Source organism: Dreissena polymorpha, chromosome 6 (genome assembly GCF_020536995.1).
Source record: "Dreissena polymorpha isolate Duluth1 chromosome 6, UMN_Dpol_1.0, whole genome shotgun sequence".
Taxonomy (NCBI): Eukaryota; Metazoa; Mollusca; class Bivalvia; order Myida; family Dreissenidae; genus Dreissena; species Dreissena polymorpha.
In genome coordinates this window covers 80,656,888-80,677,472 of record NC_068360.1, presented here as the reverse complement: position 1 = coordinate 80,677,472, position 20,585 = coordinate 80,656,888, and the positions used below count along the sequence as shown (strand labels likewise).

The window sequence follows — 20,585 nt, the reverse complement described above, 5'->3', positions numbered from 1 at the left end:
TAAATGATCACACACCCACATTATACCCCCCTCTCCCCCCCCCCACCCCCCCAATTTTTTTTCTTCTTATTTTTGAAAGATCATCTATTAAATGATCAACCACCCACATTATACCCCCCCCTCTCCATGATGGCTTACGTTTTACTGTCAAGCACTCGAATAGTCAACAAGCGCGCTGTCCTCTGACAGTGCTTGTTTTTAGCATTGGAATCGGCTCCTAATAAGCCCTAAGAAATCTCTGCTTTAAATAAAATTGTGTCCGATAATCAAGGGCAGTGACGTGTGCAGTAACATGCTTTTAAAATGTTGTTGACCAACGAAATAAAAAACCTAAGAAGTATATCCTAAATGAAATACAAGAAATGGATGTCCAAGGATTACAAGTTCTTATCTATCATGATGTGAAATTTTTATGTCACCCACCACTATAGTGGGGGACATACTGTTTTTGTCCTGTCTGTTGGTTGGTTGGTTTGTTTGCTCCAACTTTAACATTTTGACATAACTTTTGCAATATTGAAGATAGCAACTTCATATTTGGCATGCATTTGTATCTCACGGAGCTGCACATTTTTAGTGGTGAAAGGTCAAGGTCATTCTTCTAGGTCAAAGGTCAAATATATAGCTTCAAAGCAGCGCAGAAGGGGACATAGTGTTTCTGACAAACACATTTCTTGTTTTCCGTATTTTTAAATTGAAACTTCAAATACATCAACATCATTACCTGCAGAAGAGGGACACACTATATCATTTTTCGTGATCCACACATTTCCAAATTATTTACCCTTGAACACAAACTACAAACTGTTCAGCATGGATAATTAAAAAAGCGTTACATTTGTGACCAAAAGTCTTGTTAACATAGACAAGTTTAAAAATTGCTTTTTAATATTATGTAAAATATTTTGAAAACTTCCTCTTGTTATCTCGGATATTCACAATTTTTAGCTCATCTATTTTTTGAAAAAAAATTATGAGGTATTGTCATCACCTTGTCGTCGGAGTCGGCGTCCGGTTAAGTTTTGCGTTTATGTCCACTTTTCTCATAAAGTATCAATGCTGTTGCATTCAAACTTGGTACACTTACTAACTATGTAGAGGGGACTAGGAAGACAAAGTAAGATAACTCTGACTTGCATTTTGACAGAATTATGTGCCCTTTTTATACTTAGAAAATTGAAAATTTTGGTTAAGTTTTGTTTTAAGGTCCATTTTATTCCTTAAGTATCAAAGCTATTGCTTTCATACTTGCAACACTTACTAACTATCATAGGGGGACTGTGCAGGCAAAGTTATGTAACTCTGACTGGCATTTTGACAGAATTATGTGCCCTTTTTATCCTTAGAAAATTAAAAATTTGGTTAAGTTTTGTGTTTAGGTCCATTTTTTTCCTAAAGTATCAAAGCTATTGCTTTCATACTTGCAACACTTACAAACTATCGTAAGAAGACTGTGCAGGCAAAGTTATGTAACTCTGACTGGCATTTTGAAGGAATTATGGGCCCTTTATACTTGAAAATTTGATTAAGTTTTGTGTTTTGGTCCATTTTACCCCTAAAGTATCATAGATATTTCTTTCATACTTGAAACACTCGCAAACTATCATAAGGAGACAGTAAAGGACAAGTTGCATAACTCTGGTTGTCATTTTTACGGTATTATGGCCCTTTTTTGACTTAGTAACTTTGAATATATGGTTGCTCAGATGAGCTTTTGTGACCGGTCTTTGTCCGTCGTATGTCCGTCCTTCCGTCCGTTAACATTTCTCGTAAACACTCTAGAGGCCACATTTCTTGTCCCATCTGCATGAAACTTGGTCAGAACCTTTGTCCCAATGAAATCTTGGCAGAGTTTGAAACTGGGTTGTGCCGGGTCAAAAACTAGGTCACTAGGTCAAAAAAAGAAAAACCTTGTAAACACTGTAAAAGTCACATTTCATGCCCAATCTTCATGTAACATTGTCAAAATGTTTGTCTTTTTGATATCTTGGTTGAGTTCAAAAGTGGTTCCGATCCGTTGAAAATCATGGCCGCCAGTGGGCGGGCAGTTTTCCTTATTTGGCTATAGAGAAACACTCTTGAAGTCACAATTTTTGCCAAATCTTCATAATAGTTGGTCAAAACATTGGTTTTATTGATATCTCTGAATAGTTCGAAAATGGTCGGGATCAGTGAAAAAACATGGCCGCCAGTGGGTGTGGCATTTTTCTCTATATGTATATAGTGAAAACATGTGAACACAGTAGAAGTCACATTTTTGGCAAAATTTTCATGAAATTTGCTCGAACATTTGTTTCCTTGATACGGGAATTGAGTTAAAAAATGGTTTTGGTCAGTTGAATAACATGGCTGCTGGAAGGGGGGGGCAGTTTTCAAATTATGCCCTCCCCCCCCTTTCGAAAAAGAGGGGGTATATTGTTTTGCTCATGTTGGTCCGTCCGTCCACCAGATGGTTTCCAGATGATAACTCAAGAGCGCTTAGGCCAAGGATCATGAAATTTCATAGGTACATTGATCATGACTCGCAGATGACCCCTATTGATTTTCAGGTCACAAGGTCAAAGGTCAAGGTCACGATGACCTGAAATAGTAAAATGGTTTCCGGATGATTACTCAAGAGCGCTTATGCCTAGGATCATGAAACTTCATAGATACATTGATCATGACTCGCAGATAACCCCTATTGATTTTCAGGTCACTAGGTCAAAGGTAAAGGTCACGATGACCTGAAATAGTATAATGGTTTCCGGATGATAACTCAAGAACGCTTAGGCCTAGGATCATGAAACTTCGTAGGTACATTGATCATAACTCGTAGATGACCCCTTTTGATTTTCAGGTCACTAGGTCAATGGTCAAGGTCATGATGACCCGAAATAGTAAAATGGTTTCCGGATGATAACTCAAGAACGCTTAGGACTAGGATCATGAAACTTCATAGGTACATTGATCATGACTCGTAGATGACCCCTATTGATTTTCAGGTCACTAGGTCAAAGGCCAAGGTCACGGTGACCCGAAATAGTAAAATGGTTTCCGGATGATTACTCAAGAACGCTTATGCCTAGGATCATGAAACTTCATAGGTACATTTATCATGACTTGAAGATGACCCCTATGAATTTTCAGGTCACAAGGTCAAAGGTCAAGGTTACGGTGACCTGAAATGGTAAAATGGTTTCTGGATGATAACTCAAGAACGCTTATGCCTAGGTTCATGAAACTTCATAGGTATATTGATCATGACTCGCAGAGGACCCCTATTGATTATCAGGTCACTAGGTCAAAGGTCAAGGTCACAGTGCCCAAAAACGTATTCACACAATGGCTGTCAAGATCACGGTGATTCAACTTAGAAAAATGGTTTTCGGATGATAACTCAAGAATGTTTACGCCTAGGATCATGAAACTTCATAGGTACATTGATCATGACTCGCAGATGAAATAATGATGAAACTTGACCAGGATGTTTGTCTGGACAATATCTAGGTCAAGTTTGACATTTGGTAAAGATTGAATGAACCGACTCCTCTCAGGTGAGCGAACTAGAGCCATCTTGGCCCTCTTGTTTTTTTTATATTAAAGATCATCTATAAATGACGACCGCACCCCCACCCCAAAAAAATTTTTTCATGCCCCCGGTAGGGTGGCATATAGCAGTTGACCTGACCGTCAGTATGTCAGTCAGTCTGTCTGTCCGTCTGAAAAAAAACAACAACATTGGGCATAACTTTTTCACTTTTTAAGATAGCAACTTGATATTTGGCATGCATGTGTATCTAATGGAGCTGAACATTTTGAGTAGTGAAAGTTGAAGGTCATCCTTCAAGGTCAAATGTCAAATATATGGCGTCTGTCCAGCCGAAAACTAACATTGGCCATAACTTTTTTAATATTGAAGATAGCAACTTGATATTTGGCATGCATGTGTATCTCATGAAGCTGCACTTTTTGAGTGGTTAAAGTTCAAGGTCAAGGTCATCCTTCAAGGTCATCCTTTAAGGTAAAAAAAAAATATAAAAAATTCAAAGCGGCGTTCTCATGAAGCTGCACATTTTGAGTGGTGGAAGTTCAAGGTCATCCTTCAAGGTCAAGGTCATCCTTCAAGGTCAAAGGTTAAAAAAAAAATTCAAAGCGGCGTTATCATGAAGCTGCACATTTTGTGTGGTGGAAGTTCAAGGTCAAGGTCATTCTTCAAAGTCAAGTTCATCCTTCAAGGTCTAAGGTAAAAAAAATAATCAAAGCATTATCATTAAGCTGCACATTTTTAGTCATGTAGGGTCAAGGTCATCCTCAAGGTCAAGGTCATCCTTCAAGGTCAAAGGTCAAACATAATTTTTTAAAATTCAAAGCGGCGTTATCATGAAGCTGCACATTTTGAGTGGTGGAAGTTCAAGGTCAACGTCATCCTTCAAGGTCATCCTTCAAGGTCAAATAATAAATTTTAAAAATTCAAAGCGGCGTTCTCATGAAGCTGTACATTTTGAGTGGTGGAAGTTCAGGGTCAAGGTCATTCTTCAAGGTCAAGGTCATCCTTCATGGTCAAAGGTCAAAAAAAGAATATTTCAAAGCGGCGTTCTCATAAAGCTGCCCATTTTGAGTAGTGGAAGTTCAAGGTCAAGTTCATCCTTCAAGGTCAGAGGTAAAAAAAAAAATGTTCCAAAGCGGCGCACTAGGGGGAATTGTATTACTCACAAACACATTTCTTGTTTTTTTCAAACATGGTTAAAAAACACAAATATTTATTTATATTTTTGAAATACCGTCCAACCATCCCACCCAAGAATCCCCCCCCCCCAAAATATATTTTTTTTTGCATTTTTGGAAGATAATGTGATAAATGACCACACCCCCACACTATACACACCTCTCCACTCCACCCCTCCCTCCTTTGTGATTGAAATTGAGATAGGTCCCTACACCTTTAAAAAGAAAAATAGAAGAGCGATCTGCACCCGCAAGGCGGTGCTCTTGTTAATGCATTTGTTTTGCTATGTCTTTCCTTTTCAAATGATGTTTGTATTGAGCCTCTATCTGGGAACACCGGGCCTAATGCATGTGTGTTAACTGTTGTCCAAGATCAGCCTGTACAGTCATTTAGGACTTCTTAGGGACAACACTTTTCACCCAGTCCGGATTTAATTCAATAAGAGACTTCCTGCAAACAAAAAAATCTATGATAGCAGAAAGTGTTGGCCTTGATTAGCATGTGCAGACTGCACAGGCTTATCTTAGATGACACTTTATGCACATGTATTAAGCCTCATTTTCCCAAAGCAATGTTCATATACTTTGGAGACTTTGTCTTGCTGTAATGGATACTCACAATTGCTGAAGCATTTCTTTTCCTTTTTCAAATGATTTCAAACATCTTTGATAGTTTTCTCTAGAGTTGCACCTCTGTTTTTTCTAGGGTTCCACAAATGAGACTGTTCACAGAGCGCTAGCAAATCCCGACCTTTTTGTACTCAAGCCACAGAGGGAAGGCGGAGGTATATTAACGTTCCTCTTAATTAAACACAAGTTTTCTTTGCTTTACTGATCATGTCTGACTTTTTATTTACAATGTATTACCTACTAAAATGAAGTTACTGAGATTGTTAAAAATTTATTTTGGTATCGAAAAATATAAGGGGACACTACTCGCTGTAGTTTTCTAATGTATCCATTTCTTTCTGTTAAAAACTGTAAAATTCCAAAGTATGTTATGCAGGCAAAAAATATTTTTTTCACTTAAATGAAAAGTTTAAAATTAAAAATGTAACAATTCATTGTTACTAGAGATTAATATTTGTAGGGATTGTATGAACGTTTCAAAATATGTATTGTGAATTGATTAAGTGTTGAGAAGTCATTAATGGTTGCTAGGAAGCAATATGTTCTGTTCTACTAGGAAGGATTGGGAGTAATTATGTTTCTTCTTTACTTCACTTTTATCACATCAATGCATATTTATATTTTCATAAAAGCCAGACTCCAAGTGATTAGGGATATAACCAACAGTGGCTGGGCCAAAAAAAACTCATGTATGTATGTTAATCATTGCTAGGGAACAACCTGTTTGGGGCAGAGTTAAAGACCTATCTAGAGAAAATTCAGAACACGTCAGAAGTCACCTCGTGGATCCTGATGGACCGTATCAAGACCGTCGCACACCCAAATAGACTCGTTCGAAGGGATATGGGGCCTGAGTTGAGGGACGTGTGCAGTGAGCTGGGGATATTTGGGGTCCATTTAAGGTAATGGTTAATAACCGGATCTGGCTAGCTCAGCTCTGGATATTTTAGGTCAATTTAAAATTATTGGTTGGATATGGCTAGCCCAGTTGGAGACATTTGGGGTACATTAAAGGTAATGGTTGAATACCGGATCTGGCTACCAGCTGGGGATATTTGGGGTCCATTTAAAATAATGGTTCTAGATTGGATATGGCTAGCTCAGCAGGGGATATTTGGGGTCCATTTGAGGTAATGGTTCAGGACCAGATTTGGCTAGATCAGTTTAACCTTTACTACTCAGGTATGCTTTTTACCCATTTGTAGTCCCTTAGAAAATCAAATTAAATTAAAGACCTTAATAGATTCAAGTTTTAAAGGCTTTATTTCCAACTGTAAGATACTGATGAGCAGAAAACAGCATATAACCTAGCTCTGTTTTTATGCTGGGTGCATATAGCTGTTTTCACTTTGCTTCTGAGTAGGTAAAGGTTTCAACAGTTCAGGACTTCTGATCCAAGGATTACTTGTTTTAACACCATCCCACTTGTGTTGCAATTGGTATTGACATTTTATCTACGGTCATTCTACCCCGGCCTCTAATGCAAGTAGGGCAGATGTCAGTTACTGGCGTAATTTTGTGCATTGAATCACCTTACCCATGGAAAGTTTGAGCTGGTTAACTGACTGTCAAGATATGAATGAAATACTGTTCCTAAGGCCGAAAAATCCATCTAAACAAAGTTATCATCTCTTTAACTTATGAAAAACCGACCTTATCTGTAATTACAAACAGTGCTGAAACATTTAAAGACCCTATGGCAGTTTCATTGAAATCATTGTAGTTGATATTGAGATGATTTTCAAACCATTTTGAATGAGTAAGCTTTGTCTGTACTCACAAATTTGTGGATTTTTCCTAAATCCCTCAAAGTTTGAGGTAAACCTTTGTATTATAAAAAGCATCAGTTTTTGGTCATTTGAATCATGCTTAATGTTGATTTTTGTATGATTTCCTGTGGTTTATTGGGAAGTATGAGCACATTTAAATGGACAATTAAATGTTTTAAACCATGAAAATAAAACATAAAATTATTGATAATTGTCCTCTACTGGTTTCATCGGAGGGGACTTATGAATTGCGCTCTGTCCGTCAGTCCGTCAAACTTTTCTGGATCCTGCAATAACTTAAAAAGTTCTAAATATTTATTCATGAAACTTGAAACGTGGATAGATGGCAATATGAACATTATGCACGTCATTTCATTTTGTTCCTATTCAAACAATTCTGGTTGCTATTGCAACAAATATTTTTAAAAATCTGACAATGGTGGAATTTCTGACATTGGTGGAGCGGGTAGGGGACATATATTGCTTGGCAATAGTCTTGTTTAATTTCATTTATATTTCTAAACAACCAATTGTTTCTACTGTTGTTTTTTTTTTGTACCAAATTAATGCATAGAATGAAATTGGTTACTTCAGATGCAATAAGACTCGAAATAAAGAGAATTATAATTTCCCTGTATACTTTTGGTTTTACTGTTTAAACAAATTATTGAAAAGCATGGTAAGTATGCCACTGGTGGAAATATTTATGTTAAAAATTAAATGAGCAATATTCTGGGAAAAGAAGGCTAAATGCATGTGCGTTAAGTGTTGACCCAGGTTAGCCTGTGCGGATTGCACAGACTAATTAGGGGTGACACTTTTTGTCTAAACCCTACTTGGCTAAGAAGAGACTTTCTTAAAACGAAAATACCATACAAACAAAAAGGTCATCCCTGATAAGCATGTGCATATTGCACAGGCTAATCTGGGACATCACTTTACCCTTATGCATTTAGCCTAGTTTTCCCAGAACGATTTTCAATTAGTGGAAAAGCATGAGATAAATATTTCACTGATGGAGATGTTAATGTGTATGATCACTAGTTAAATCAATAATCTTTTAAAACCAAAACTGTTCTCTTTTCTTCCAGTTGTGGCGTGAAGGAGCTGGAAAATTATGAGTGTGGATTCTTGCTACGTACCAAACCACTAGAGGCAAACGAGGGTGGATTATTTAGTGGACTTTCTTGTCTTGACTCGCCGCTTTTTGTGTCAGATTGACACAAGATTTTTATTAGTTTGGCATCACATTACTGAAATAGCAGTATTGTTTTAAAGGTGTAGTTTTTTGAATATTTGATACAAGATTGCAAAAAGAATTTTTTTTGTTAACTAAACTCATGCAGAAAAGTGATATATCGCGTAGTAATCAATTACACTGAATCAAGTAGAGAGGGGATATTGTAATACCCATGGAGGTATGTTTTGCCTATAACATAAATTTACTTCATACTTTAAAAAAATGGTAAACAATTAAGTTTGAATGTTTAATCATACTTAAATAACTTCAAAACATTAGTCATACTTAACCTGTAAAAATGATAGCCTTTTCTGGCCATCATTAAAGCAAGTTTTGCTTTGTAAACAATTTGTAGTTAAATGAATCCTTGAGTCATTTTTAGCTCGGCGTTTTCGGAGAAAACCCGAGGTATTGTCATACCCAGCTGGTCTTCCGACATTCGACGTCCGCGTCGTGCTAAAATCTTAACATTGGCTCTTAAATCATAGTGCTTCCACCTACAACTTTGAATCTTCATATGTAGATGCACCTTGATGAGTTCTACACGACACACCCATTTTGGGGTCACTGGGTCAAATGTCAATGTCACTGTGATCTCTAAAAAATAATCTGACAAGCTTTCATTTATTAAAAACTGCACCTGTAGCCAAGCGTGGCGCCCGTTATGCGTTGCTCTTGTTGATATTTTATTTCATGTCAAGTATAATTAATTTATATATAAAGAATAACGGGTAACTGTCCCATCGTTTTGTTATATATCAGGCGAGGCTTAGAATAATATAATGGCGAGGCTTGCCGAGCAGTTACTTTATATGTGCCAAGCCTGATATATTACAAAATGATGGGACAGTAACCTGTTTTTCTGTTTATCATACCACACTTTCCTAAAAATCTGCAAAACAATCCATTTCTTTATATTTAAAATGTACGGATCCCTGCTGACTTTGCTGATCCGGCTTTTACAAGTTGACATACATGTAGAAACGGCGTTCGAAAAGACAACACGAATAATCGCTTATTTTAAACATTGTAAAGAGAGAAAAAAGTTGTTTGCTCTACGAATGGGGAGAGTACAACCGCTTTAATTATAAACGTCTTGAATTGGACATCAGAAATGGACTGCAGCGACAAATTTAATCGAACAACACATTTCAACGAATAGTTTGGAGACGCCATTTTTAGCTCATCTATTTTTTGAAAAAAAATTATGAGCTATTGTCATCACCTTGGCGTCGGCGTCGGCGTCGGCGTCGGCGTTGGCGTTGGCGTTGGCGTCGGCGTCCGGTTAAGTTTTGCGTTTAGGTCCACTTTTCTCAGAAAGTATCAATGCTATTGCATTCAAACTTGGTACACTTACTAACTATCATGAGGGGACTGGGCAGGCAAAGTTAGATAACTCTGGCGTGCATTTTGACAGAATTATGTGCCCTTTTTATACTTAAAAAATTGAAAATTTTGGTTAAGTTTTGCGTTTAGTTCCACTTTTCTCAGTAAGTATCAATGCTATTGCATTCAAACTTGGTACACTTACTTACTATCATGAGGGGACTGGGCAGGCAAAGTTAGATAACTCTGGCATTCATTTTGACAGAATTATGTGCCCTTTTTATACTTAGAAAATTGACAATTTTGGTTAAGTTTTGTGTTTAGGTCCATTTTATTCCTTAAGCATCAAAGCTATTGCTTTCATACTTGCAACACTTACTAACTATCATAAGGGGACTGTGCAGGCAAAGTAATGTAACTCTGACTGGCATTTTGACAGAATTATGTGCCCTTTTTATACTTAGAAAATTGAAAATTTGATTAAGTTTTGTGTTTAGGTCCACTTTATTCCTACAGTATCAAAGCTATTGCTTTCATACTTGCAAGATTTATGAACTATCATAAGGGGACCGTGCAGGCAAAGTTATGTAACTCTGACTGGCATTTGGACGGAATTATGGGCCCTTTATACTTAGAAAATTGAAAATTTGGTTAAGATTTATGTTTTGGTCCACTTTACCCCTAAAGTATCATAGATATTGCTTTCATACTTGGAACACTCACAAACTATCATAAGGGTACAGTAAAAGGACAAGTTGCATAACTCTGGTTGTCATTGTTACGGAATTATGGCCCTCTTTTGACTTAGTAACTTTTAATATATGGTTAAATTTTGTGTTTCGATCCACTTTACTTCTTAAGTATCAAGGCTATTGCTTTCAAACTTCAAATACTTACATGCTATCATGAGGTTACTGTACCTGGCAACTTGAATTTTACTTTGACCTTTGAATGACCTTGACTCTCAAGGTCAAATTATTAAATTTTGCTAAAATTGCCATAACTTCTTTATTTATGATTAGATTTGATTGATACTTTGATGAAACTACTCTTACCTGACATACCACAATAGACTCCACCCAAACCATCCCCCGTGCCCTCCCCCCCCCCTCCCCCCTCCCCCCCCCTATTTTTTTTTTTTTTTTTTTTAAGATCATCTCACAAATGACCACCACACCCTCACACTATACCCCCCCCCACCCCCCCCCCACCCCCCACCCCCATTTTTTTTTTTTTTTTTTTTTTTTTTTTTTTTTTTTTTTTAAGATCATCTCACAAATTACCACCACACCCTCACACTATACCCCCCCCCCCCTCCCATTTTTTTTTTAAACTGTTATGTTTGAAATACCGTCCAACCATCGCACCCAAACCCCCCCCCCCCTCCCCGATTTTTTTTTTTTTTTTTTTTTTTTTTCGCTTTTTTGGAAGATAATGTAATAAATGTCCACAACCCCACACTATACACCCCTCTTCACTCCACTTCTCCCTCCTTTGTGATTGAAAATGAGAGTCCCTTCACCTTTAAAAAGAAAATAGATGAGCGGTGGGCACCCGCAAGGCGGTGCTCTTGTTTGAGATGTGTATTGAAATTGACATTTTGATGATGGTGGCAAAAATGACATAAGCGTGTTAAATCGTTTGTTTAAAAAGATGAGGATTAGCATACAGTTATCATTTGTCTTGACCTTCTGTGCAACACTTGCGAGTGCAATGACTATATCGATATTTAAGATTTATTGCCCGATTGATGACGTCATTTAACTTCTGCAGTGCGGGCTGTTGTTATTAAAAAAAAATAACGTTTTTGTGATTTTTGTCTTTAAACTATAATAGAATATGTATGTTCTTGGTATCAAATTGTTTGTTTTAATGAACCTGATTCATGTTGATAGAAACTTAATTGCAAATCCCACGTTACTCCAAACATTGACTGATATAAGAACTTCCTGTTGACCATGATATAAAAAGATATATCAGGTAACGTTATATCAGGGAGATATCAATGCGGTGGTATGATAAAATGTTTTGATTGGCAGAACTTTCTTATTAACCTTCAAGTGTATGTGCCATCCATGATGAACAGGTAGTATGTCTAGTATATTGTTACTTCTCTTTTTTCCATGACTAAAATTTTGGGTCATTCCTTTTTTGTCATGACGACAATTATTAAATCATTTTGATTTTGTTTGTTTCCATGCAAACCCGTGATAATATTTAACACATCTTATTCTACCGTATGACATAAATATACAAATTAATTCTAGTTAGTCATGTTATGAAACATTTAGTTTTCATTTTACCTGGTGAAATTATTTACCAGTTATTGTCCCATACCGGTTTCACCAGAACGGACTTATGGTTTGCGCTCTGTGAGTCTGTCTGTCTGTCACACTTCTGGTTCCTGCGATAATTTGAAAAGTTCTGAATATTTTTTCGTGAAACTTGAAACATGGTCAGATGGCAATATGGAGATTATGCACGTCTTTTCATTTTGTTCCTACATCAAGAATTCTGGTTGCTATGGCAACAAATACAAAAAAATCTGACAATGGTGGAGGCGGTAGGGGACATATATTGCTTGGCAATAATCTTGTTTTTCTTAGTAATTAGTGACATTATAAAACAGATCTTTCTAGTTATATTATCAAACAGTCGTCATTATACTTTGTAGCTTTATTAAAAACTAAGTGTTCATTCTACCTGGTGACTTTATTTACGAGTCCTTATTCAAATGAGTGATGTAAATAAACAGTTCTTTTTCAATCTAGTGACACTATTGAAAATTTCTTTTTTAATCTAGTGACACTATTTAGCAGTTCTTTTTCTATCTAGTGACACTATTAAACAGTTCTTTTTCAATCTAGTGACACGATTTAGCAGTTCTTTTTCAATCTAGTGACAATATTAAGCAGTTCTTTTTCTATCTAGTGACACTATTAAACAGTTCTTTTGCAATTTAGTGACAATATTTAGCCGGTCTTTTTTAATCTAGTGACACTATTAAACAGCTCTTTTTCAATCTAGTGACACTATTAAGCAGTTCTTTTTCTATCTAGTGACATTATTAAACAGTTCTTTTTCAATCTAGTGACACTATTTAGCAGTTTTTTTTTTCAATCTAGTGACACTATTAAACAGTTCTTTTCAATCTATTGACACTATTTAACAAATTGTAACCGTTCTTAACCTACCATACTGGTAATTATAGATTTCATTCTACCTTCTGAGGTTATTAAATAGTATTCATTGTACCATGGCCATATAAGGCAGTTCTTATTTGAACAAGTGACATTATTAAACATTTCTATCTACGTATTGACATTATTAAACAGTTAGTTTGTGTTCTACCTTGAGACAATATTTTATTTTAACTTGTGACAGCATTACATGTAAACAGTTCTTTTATGACCAAGTAATGTTATTTGACAGTTAGTTTTTATTATGCTCCCCCAAATTATTTTTTTGGGGGGAGCATATAGTAGCGCTTCGTCTGTCCGTTCGTCCTTCCGTCCGTCCGTGCACAACTTTTTGTCCGGGCTATTTCTCAGCAACTAATAACCGGAATTCATGGAAACTTTATGGGAAGCTTCACTACCAAGAGGAGATGTGCATATTGTCAGCGGGTTCTGGTTGGATGATTTTTCACAGAGTTATGGCCCTTTGAAATTGTCTATTAACTGTACATATAGTGCAATTCTTGTCCGGGCCTTTTCTCAGCAACTAATGGCCGGAATTCAATGAAACTTTATGGGAAGCTTCACAACCAAGAGGAGATGTGCATAGTATCAGCCAGTTGTGGTCGGATAATTTTTCACAGAGTTATGGCGCTTTGAAATTTTCCATTAACTGTACATATAGTGCAATTCTTGTCCAGGCTATTTCTCAGCAACTAATGACCGGAATTCAATGAAACTTTATTGGAAGCTTCACTACCAAGAGGAGATGTGCATATTATCAGCCAGTTCTGGTCGGATGATCTTTCACAGAGTAATGGCCCCTTGAAATTGTCCATTTTACATATAGTGCGATTCTTGTCCGAGCTATTTCTCAGCAACTTATTACGGGAATTCAATGAAACTTTATGTAAAGCTTCACTACCTACAGGAGATGTGCATATTTATAGCCGGTTGTGGTCGGATGATTTTTCACAGAGTTATGGCCCTTTGAAATTGTCCATTGTACATATAGTGCAATTCTTGTCCGAGCTATTTCTCAGCAACTTATCACGGGAATTCAATGAAACTTTATGGGAAGCTTTACTACCAACAGGATATGTGCATATTATCAGCCGGTTATGGTCAGATGATTTTTCACAGAGTTATGGCCCTTTGAAATTTTCTATAAACTGTACATATAGTGCAATTCTTGTCCGGGCTATTATTCCCAAACTACTGACTGGACTTCAATGAAGCTTTATGGAAAGCTTAACTACCTTGAGGAGATGCGCATGTTATTAGTGGGTTCTGGTTAGATGATTTATTTAGAGAGTTATATCCCTTTGAAGTTTTTAAGTTGCTAAACCATCCATCGTATTATTTTGTCCAAAGTTATGCCCCTCAAGACGTTTCCTTTTATCTGAATATATAGTGCAATATTGTGACAAAAAAACTTTGGGGAGCATCACCCGTCTCCGACGGTTTATTGTTCTACCTAGTGACTGCATTATATATAAAGTGCCATGTTTGTGTATGTGTGGAAATATGAGAACTAGACTATTTGTTCATTCTTCATGATAACTATTAATATGTATTATTGTGAGTTCTGTTTTTAATGTTTGTAATATTTTACATTTTGACTCTGGTCTGTTATACATGCACAGTACCTTTAAGCATGAAAAAATGACTCCACCGTTATTGTTCAACCATAAGTTAATCATTTTCGGTGAATCTATTTAAGAATTTTGTGGAAAACAAACGCACATTATTTCCCTACCGTTATACCCAGCCGTATTTTCGGGAAGGGGCAATTTTTTAATTGTCATGATATCAGTCATCAATTATCTGATCGTGAATGATAAGTGAAGCTTTCTGTCTTGCAAGCATTAGCTTTTAAAATGCGTCATAATTTAGGGTGCTTAACTTTTAGCTCACGCTATCAGGTGAGCTTATGTTACCTGTCTTTGTCCGTCGTCCGTTCGTCGTCCGTCCGTCCACATTTGTTTGTAAACACTCTAGAGGCCACATTTATTGTCCGATCTTCATGACACTTGGTCAGAAGCTTTGTCCCAATAAATCTCGGTCGAGTTCGTGCGTGGTCGTGCCGGGTCAAAAACTAGGCCACTAGGTAAAAACAAATGAAAAAACTTGTAAACACTGTAGAAGTCACATTTCATGCCCAATCTTCATGTAACTTTGTCAAAATGTTTGTCTTAATGATATGTTGGTTGAGTTCAAAAGTGGTTTCGGTCCGTTGAAAAACATGGCCGCCAGTGTGCGGGGCAGTTTTCCTTATTTGGCCATAGAGAAACCTTGTTAACACTCTAGAAGTCACAATTTTGACCCAATCGTCATGAAAGTTGGTCAAAACATTGGTTTTATTGATATCTCGGACGAGTTCGAAAATGGTCCAGATCGGTGAAAAACATGGCCGCCAGTGGGCGTGTTTTTTTTTCTCTATGTGCATATAGTGACAACATGTTAACACTCTAGAATTCACATTTTGGCCCAATTTTCATGAAATTTTGTCAGAACATTTGTTTCCTTGATATGAGAGTTGAGTTCGAAAATGGTTCCGGTCAATTGGATAACATGGCTGCCAGGGCGGGGCAGTTTTCCTTATTTGGCTATTATAGAGAAACCTTGCTAGCACTCTAGAAGTCACAATTTTTGCCCAATCATCATGAAAGTTGGTCAAAACATTGGTTTTATTGATATCTCGGACGAGTTCAAAAATGGTCGAGATCGGTGAAAAAACATGGCCACCAGTGGTTGGGGCATTTTTTTCTATATGTATATAATAGTGAAAACATGTGAAGACGCTAGAAGTCACATTTTTAGCCCAATTTTCATGAAATTTGGTCAGAACATTTGTTTCCTTGATATAAGAGTTGAGTTCGAAAATGGTTTCGGTCAGTTGAATAACATGGCTGCCGGGGGAGGGCAGTTTCCCTTATTTGGCTATACAGAAACCTTGTAAACACTCTAAAAGTCACAATTTTTGCCCAATCATCATGAAAAATGGTCAAAACATTGGTTATATTGATATCTCTGACGAGTTCTAAAATGGTCCAGATCGGTGAAAAAACATGGCCGCCAGTGGGCGGGGCATTTTTCTCACTCTCTATATGTATATTGTGAAAACATGTTAACAATCTAGAAGTCACATTTTTGGCCCAATTTTCATGAAATTTGGTCAAGATATGTTTCCTTGATATGAGAGTTGAGTTCGAAAATGGTTCCGGTCAGTTGAATAACATGGCTGCCAGGGGGGGGGGGGGGGGCAGTTTTCCTTATTTGATTATTATAGAGAAACCTTGCAAACACTCTAGAAGTCAATTTTTGCCCAATCATCATGAAAAGTGGTCAAAACATTGGTTTTATTGATATCTCGGACGAAATGGGGGGGGGGGGGCAGTTTTCTCATATTTATATAGTAAAAAAGCTTGTGAACACTCTAGAAGTCACATTTTTTGCTCAATCATCATGAAACTTGTTGAACAGATTGGTTTTATATATATCACATAATTAATGCCATAATCATTGCCCTTAGATTGTCCTAATTTTCATTATATTATACAAAATCCTTGTAAACACTCTAGAGGTCACAATTTTGTTTCAGATTTTATGAATCTTGGTCAAAAAAATTATTTTTGTGAGCAAAGTTTGATGTTTGGTAAGGGGGTCAACTCAAAACATAGGTCACCCGGTCAAATCTTACAAATCCAAAATCACTACATATGCCAGAGTTTTGGTTCAATAATGATGAAACTTGACCAGGATGTTTGTCTGGACAATATCTAGGTCAAGTTTGACGTTTGGTAAAGATTGAATGAACGGACTCCTCTCAGGTGAGCGAACTAGGGCCATCTTGGCCCTCTTGTTAATTTAAGGTGCTGAATGTTTCATTTAGCGTGGTAGATATTTAGAGTGCTAGCTGTTAAGTGTGCTTGATGTTTAATTGAGGATGCTGAATTAAAATACTGAAAGCAAGAGCAATAGGTAAATTGTCTCAAATTTAGTAACATTATAATTATCACACTGAAATCAAACAATAACTTTCTCTGTGTTTGAATTCTTTTTACACCTACATTGTTTTTACAGTAGGCCTACATTATTGTTTAAGAATCTATCCTCTTTTTACAGCACATTGTTATCAAAGAATGTATCCTGTTGTAACAGCACATTGTTAATAAAGAAATCATCCTGTTGTTACATCACATTGTTGTTACATAGTTTATCCTGCACTAGTAACACTGATATTGTGTGTTACAGCACAGTAAGTTATGAAAGGATGTATCACACTGGGATATGTGTTAAGTAAATTATATTTGATTACATAGTCGTTAATACATTTTTGTTTAACTTTTGTGTTTCAATTTGATATAATCAGTTAAGATTACTTGAGAGCAATACAATGTTACAAGCTTGCCTTCGTTAAACTGTGATTCTAACCATTTACAATAAAAATGTTGTTGAGGGTTGTTAAAAATACTGACTGCTGCAATATTTATATTTTCCTCATTTTGGTCTCGGTGGCAAAGAAGATCTGATGACTGTTTGGTAATTAGATGTCCTGGGTCCGATGCCCACTTTGGACCATTCTAAGGATCTTCTCTTAAGTTAACAAGTACTTGTTCTATACAGGACACAAACTGGAGCGTCTCATTAAGTGGGAATCTTTCAATAGAATTGTGCTGAGCTAACTTGGAAGCTTTCAATATACTTGAGCTGAGCTAAGTTGGAAGCTTTCAATATCATTGTGCTGAACTTTTAAAGGTTCAAACTACATTATTATCAAAAGCACTCTCGGTATTTGAGGTTAATTGTTTTGTACTGTCATGCATGGTTGCATTTTGTTCATAAATCTTAGAAAAATGATTTTTGCAGCAGATTTAATGTAATCAATCTTGACTTGCTCTTTTTACAAGCAGAGCAATACACAGAAGATATGCAAAATGGATTTTCTGCCGTTTATTTTGCCAAATAAGGAAAACTGCCCCGCCCACTGGCGGCCATGTTTTTCAACGGACCAGAACCACTTTTGAACTCAACCAACATATCATTAAGACAAACATTTTGACAAAGTTACATGAAGATTGGGCATGAAATGTGACTTCTACAGTGTTTACAAGTTTTTTCCTTTTTTAACCAGGTTTTCCGAAGGAAAAAACTGGTTATTAGATTGGCGAATGCGGGCGGGCTGGCTGGCTGGCGGGCTGGCTGGCGGGCTGGCGGAACAAGCTTGTCCGGGCCATAACTATGTCGTTCATTGTCAGATTTTAAAATCATTTGGCACATTTGTTCACCATCATTGGACGGTGTGTCGCGCGAAATAATTACGTCGATATCTCCAAGGTCAAGGTCACACTTTGAGTTCAAAGGTCAAAAATGGCCATAAATGAGCTTGTCCGATCCATAACTATGTCGTTCATTGTCAGATTTTAAAATCATTTGGCACATTTGTTCACCATCATGGGACGGTGTGTCGCACGAAATAATTACGTCAATATCTCCAAGGTCAAGGTCACACTTTGAGTTCAAAAGTCAAAAATGGCCATAAATGAGCTTGTCCGAGCCATAACTATGTCGTTCATTGTCAGATTTTAAAATCATTTGGCACATTTGTTCACCATCATTGGACGGTGTGTCGCGCGAAATAATTACGTCGATATCTCCAAGGTCAAGGTCACACTTTGAGTTCAAAGGTCAAAAATGGCCATAAATGTCCCTTGAGATATAACCTTCATATTTGGTATGCATGTGTATATGGACAAGGCCTTTCCATACGCACAACAATTTTGACCCCTGTGACCTTGACCTTGAAGTAGGGGTCTGCGTTTAGGTTTCAAAATCTGCGTTTAGGTTTCGAAAAATGCTCATAACTTCTATGTCCCTTGAGATATAACCTTCATATTTGGTATGCATGTGTATATGGACAACGCCTTTCCATACGCACACAAATTTTGACCGTCCGTCCGTCCGTGTGTCCGTCCGAAAACTTTAACGTTGCTCATAACTTTTGCAATATTGAAGATAGCAACTTGATATTTGCCATGCATGTGTATCTTATGAAGCTGCACATTTTTAGTGGTGAAAGGTCAAGGTCATCCTTCATGGTCAAAGGTCAAAAAAAATAAATTCATGTGCATCTCATGGAGCTGCACATTTTGAGTGGTGAAAGGTCAAGGTCATCCTTCAAGGTCAAAGGTCATTTTTTTTTTTTTTTTTTTTTCACCATCAAATTACCAGTCTGCCAAAGGCTACAACAAACCTCTACTTACAAAGTTCTCATTTTTAACCAGGTTTTCCGAAGGAAAAAACTGGTTATTTGATTGGCGAATGCGGGCGGGCTGGCGGGCGGGCGGAACAAGCTTGTCCGGGCCATAACTATGTCGTGCATTGTCAGATTTTAACATCATTTGGCACATTTGTTCACCATCATTTGACGGTGTGTCACGCGAAATAATTACGTCGATATCTCCAAGGTCAAGGTCACACTTTGAGTTCAAAGGTCAAAAATGGCCATAAATGAGCTTGTCCTGGCCATAACTATGTTATTCATTGTGAGATTTTAAAATCATTTGGCACATTTGTTCACCATCATGGGACGGTGTGTCGCACGAAAGAATCACGTCAATATCTCCAATGTCAAAGTCGCCACGACTAAAAATATATTTTTTTTTTAAACAAACTTACAAAGGGGTTAATTTTGTTTGTTCATTTCAAAAGTTCAGTTTGAGTTTTCTCCCTTTATCAGATTTTTTTTTCACAATGAAAACCTGGTTTTGTGACAATTTTGTCCCTTGTTTACGTAGTGACCTAGTTTTTGACCCGGCACGACCCATTTCGAACTCGACCTAGATTTTATTGGGACAAAGCTTCTGACAAAGTTTCATGAAGATCGGACAATAAATGTGGCCTCTAGAGTGTTTACAAACCAAATGTGGACGACGGACAGACGGACAAAGGCCGGTCACAAAAGCTCACCTGAGCAATCAGGTGAGCTAAAAATGCAAGAAAAACAAGATATTATTAGAGATAACAATATTATTGATACTTTTAGATAAACATGTTGTATAAACGGCACTACCCAACAATATACATGGAGAAGATTAACACCGTTACAACAGGCTAGACTTGATTTGTTCCTTACTTCAAATTGTCTATCATCTAAAATAAGAAAATCTACGATTGATTCGTGTTATAAATCAGATCACTCCATTATTGACCTAGAATTAAGTTTTGAAGAGGTTGCGGATTGAAAAAGGGCTATGGAAATTGAACAATACATTGTTAAAGTATATAGACTATTTAAACTGCATTAATACTTTGATAGAAAACTTTAAACAACAATATTGTATTTGAATTTCCCTGATCTACAACTTTGAAAACAGTGAACATATTGACAATAATAATATACAATTTGTTATTAATGACCAGCTATTCTTCGAAACATTACTGATGGAAATCAGAGGAAAAACTATTTCATTCCCGTCATATAAAAATAAACTAAACAAAAACCGCGAATCTACCTTAATACAGGAAATTGACAGACTTCAAAAATTATTAAATAGAACAAATAAAGACCAACTAATATAACTACAACACGAATTGGAAAATATACGGGAAAATAAACTTAAAGGGTATCTTATTCTTTCTAGAGCTAAATGGATAGAAGATGGGGAAAAACCCTCAAAATACTTTTGCTCGCTTGAATCAAGCCATTATGTAAACAAGTTGATACCTTTTATT

General features: G+C 36.7%; 1 protein-coding gene across 3 annotated transcripts in view; it reads left to right on the top strand.

The window, feature by feature from the left end:
* The window catches only part of LOC127833981 (glutathione synthetase-like), a 44,569-nt gene extending 35,046 nt beyond the window's left edge, over positions 1-9,523 (top strand). For all 3 annotated transcript variants that reach the window (XM_052359508.1, XM_052359509.1, XM_052359507.1), the window contains exons 11-13: positions 5,414-5,492; positions 6,050-6,239; positions 8,198-9,523. In XM_052359508.1, coding sequence (XP_052215468.1) covers positions 5,414-5,492; positions 6,050-6,239; positions 8,198-8,327 — 399 coding nt within the window. In that variant the 3' untranslated portion in view covers positions 8,328-9,523. The remainder of the gene's footprint in view (positions 1-5,413; positions 5,493-6,049; positions 6,240-8,197) is intronic.
* The last annotated feature ends 11,062 nt before the right edge of the window (positions 9,524-20,585 follow it).